The sequence below is a fragment of the Monodon monoceros genome, unplaced genomic scaffold (assembly GCF_005190385.1).
Source record: "Monodon monoceros isolate NGI ecotype Baffin Bay Population unplaced genomic scaffold, NGI_Narwhal_1 Super_Scaffold_7, whole genome shotgun sequence".
In the NCBI taxonomy this organism is placed as follows: domain Eukaryota; kingdom Metazoa; phylum Chordata; class Mammalia; order Artiodactyla; family Monodontidae; genus Monodon; species Monodon monoceros.
In genome coordinates this window covers 37640251-37642973 of record NW_021703784.1, presented here as the reverse complement: position 1 = coordinate 37642973, position 2723 = coordinate 37640251, and the positions used below count along the sequence as shown (strand labels likewise).

Genomic DNA, 2723 nt, shown 5'->3' with positions numbered 1-2723 from the left:
ACTTTTCTACTCTGGTTCTGTAAGTTTTACTCTTTTTTTTTTTTTTTAAGTTTCCACATATAAGTGATACCATGCCATATTTGTCTCTCTCTGTCTTACTTAACTGGACATAATACCCTCCAAGACCATCCATATTGTTGCAAATGACAGAATTTCATTCTTTTTATGGCTGAGTAGTATTCCATTGTATCTATGTACCACATCTTCTGTATCCATTCAACCATCGCTGGACATGTTGGTTGTTTCCATATCTTATCCATTGTGAATGTGGGAGGGCAGATAGCTCCTTGATATTCTGTTTTTATTTCCTTTAGCTATATACCCAGAAGTGAGATTGCAGCATCATATGGTGGTTCTATTTACAATTTTTGAGGAACCTCCATACTGTTTTCCATAGTATGCACCATAGCTGCACCAGTTTACATGCCTACCAAAAGAGTGTACTTTTTGCCCTTAAATTCAAACTTTGAAATTAAGATTGCTATACAATTTTCTTTTACTTGATGTTAACTCAGTTTGTTTTGTCATCCACTTATTTTCAATATTTTGTACTTTCTTTAGGTTTGGCTTGGAAACTTCCATGAAGAGACTTTCTGCTACAGTAAGGTGAGAAGCCACCCATGCACTGAAGCCTGGGAATCTGGCGAGGTCTCAGGCACTTATACCCCCAACAGAGGAAACTCACAGAGCTGCAGGCTGAGGCAGGACTTGGCTCAGAGAGCCGTCTCCTCTGGGAAATAGTGGATTTCCTTTGGCTCCAAAATGCTGACAAGAGTGGAGTCCTTCTGGTGGATTGACAAGCCTGGAGAAGATACCACCTCGTTTGTTTAAAAGTTCAAGTCTGAGTTCCTGCCTCTTAGCTCTATCAAAACTTCTTTAAAAATAAAGGAAGTATAGGGAGGAGGTTACTCCCCAGCATTCTCAGGTATCCAAAGCATACCTAAGAAGCTGGCAGTCCGTTGCTTATTCTATTGCCGCCATACAGTCTAAGCACTTTGGTAGCCAGAACCCAAGTTGTAAGATTACGATCGTCCACCCAACCATGGAAGAATTTGAAGATTTCAGCAAATATATTGTTTTCATGGAGTCTCAAGGTGCACACCGAGCTGGCCTAGCCAAGGTAATTCCACCGAAAGGATGGAAAGCCAGACAGACGTACAGTGATATCGATGACATCTTAATAGTCGCTCCCCTCCAGCAGGTGACCACTGGGCAGGCAGGTGTGTTTACTCAGCACTGCAAAAGGAAGAAAGCCATGACCGTGAGCGAGTATCACCTCTTAACAAACAGTGAAAGACACCAGACTCCATTCTACTCTGATTTTGAGGATCTGGAGCGAAAATATTGGAAACCACGCCCCTATGGTTCACCAGTATATGGTGTGGACGTCAGTGGCTCCTTATTCGATAAAAACCCGAAGCACTGGAACCTTGGACACCTGGGAACCATTCAGGACCAGCTGGAACAGGAGTGCGGAGTGGTCATCGAAGGCGTCAACACCCCCTACCTTTACTTCGGCATGTGGAAGACCGCCTTCGCCTGGCACACAGAGGACATGGACCTTTACAGCATCAGCTACCTACACGTTGGGGAGCCCAAGACTTGGTACGCGGTGCCCCCGGAGCACGGCCGGCGCCTGGAATGCCTGGCCAGGGAGGTTTTCCCAGGCAGCTTGCAGGGCTGTGAGGCCTTCCTGCGGCACAAGGTGGCTCTCTTCTCTCCCAAGGTCCTCAAGGACAACGGCATCCCCTTCGGTCGGGTCACTCAGGAGGCTGGAGAGTTCATGGTGACATTTCCCTATGGTTACCACTCTGGCTTCAACTGCGCAGAAGCCATCAATTTTGCCACCCAGCGCTGGATCGATTATGGCAAAGTGGCCTGGGAATAGGGCTCTGACCTTTGGAAAGATCTTCGTCAGAATAAGGGAGATTTCAGGTGAGCACCCTTAGGATATTAAAAATGTGTGGTTGGGTGGGGATTCTAAAAGGGACCTATAATTACCCACTGCGAAGGGAGTTGGATGTTAGAATAGTAACATTAAGACTAGAGCTTTGAAAAGTACTGAAATTGTGTGTGTGTGTGTGTGTGTGTGTGTGTGTGTCTTCTATTTTCCTGAAGCAATATGGAATGGAGACTTTGTTTTCTTGGAGCAGCAAGGAAATGGAAGGTGGGGGGGCTTTATCTTCCTTTCCAGCCAGGCTTGGAGATGGAACAATAAGATGAGTGTGGCCATGAAGAGGTGAGGAAGATGGGCCGTGTCCCTGGCATGCACTGTAGAGAAGAAAGGAGACTTGGGGAGGTCTGCATTGTAACCAGACTGTGAGGCCACCTTCCCTGGCCCCTCTCCAGAGCTGCAGAAGCTTTCCTTCCCCATATGGCAGAGAGGGTGACACCCAGGGGAAGCTGACTCTGTCCATTATTAAGTTTTGTCCTTGGTATGGGAAATGCCAGAAAGGCTATTACTCTGGATAGTAGTAAGAATTCTCTATTCAGTTCTCCTTCCCTATCACCTCCCCTGCAGCCTCTTATTTTTCTTTTAATGGTGAAGTAAATAAATGTGATGCTATTGATGTGGTTTTGTGCTATCCCTCCAGCCACAAACTCAGTCCATCCATGGACCCCCTCTGTACGCGTATGTGCAAAGTTGAATCTGAAGCGTGATGTGTTTTGTAAAGCAAACTTTTCGGTAGTCACTGCTTTGAGCTTTCCAGCAGTTACTTAGA

The 2723-nt window shown here is 46.0% G+C and overlaps 1 protein-coding gene across 1 annotated transcript in view; it reads left to right on the top strand.

Annotated features, from left to right (window-relative positions):
- The window catches only part of LOC114887534 (lysine-specific demethylase 4D-like), a 3391-nt gene extending 1503 nt beyond the window's left edge, over positions 1-1888 (top strand). Inside the window, exon 2 of the mRNA XM_029209347.1 lies at positions 889-1888. Coding sequence (XP_029065180.1) covers positions 889-1888 — 1000 coding nt within the window. The remainder of the gene's footprint in view (positions 1-888) is intronic.
- The last annotated feature ends 835 nt before the right edge of the window (positions 1889-2723 follow it).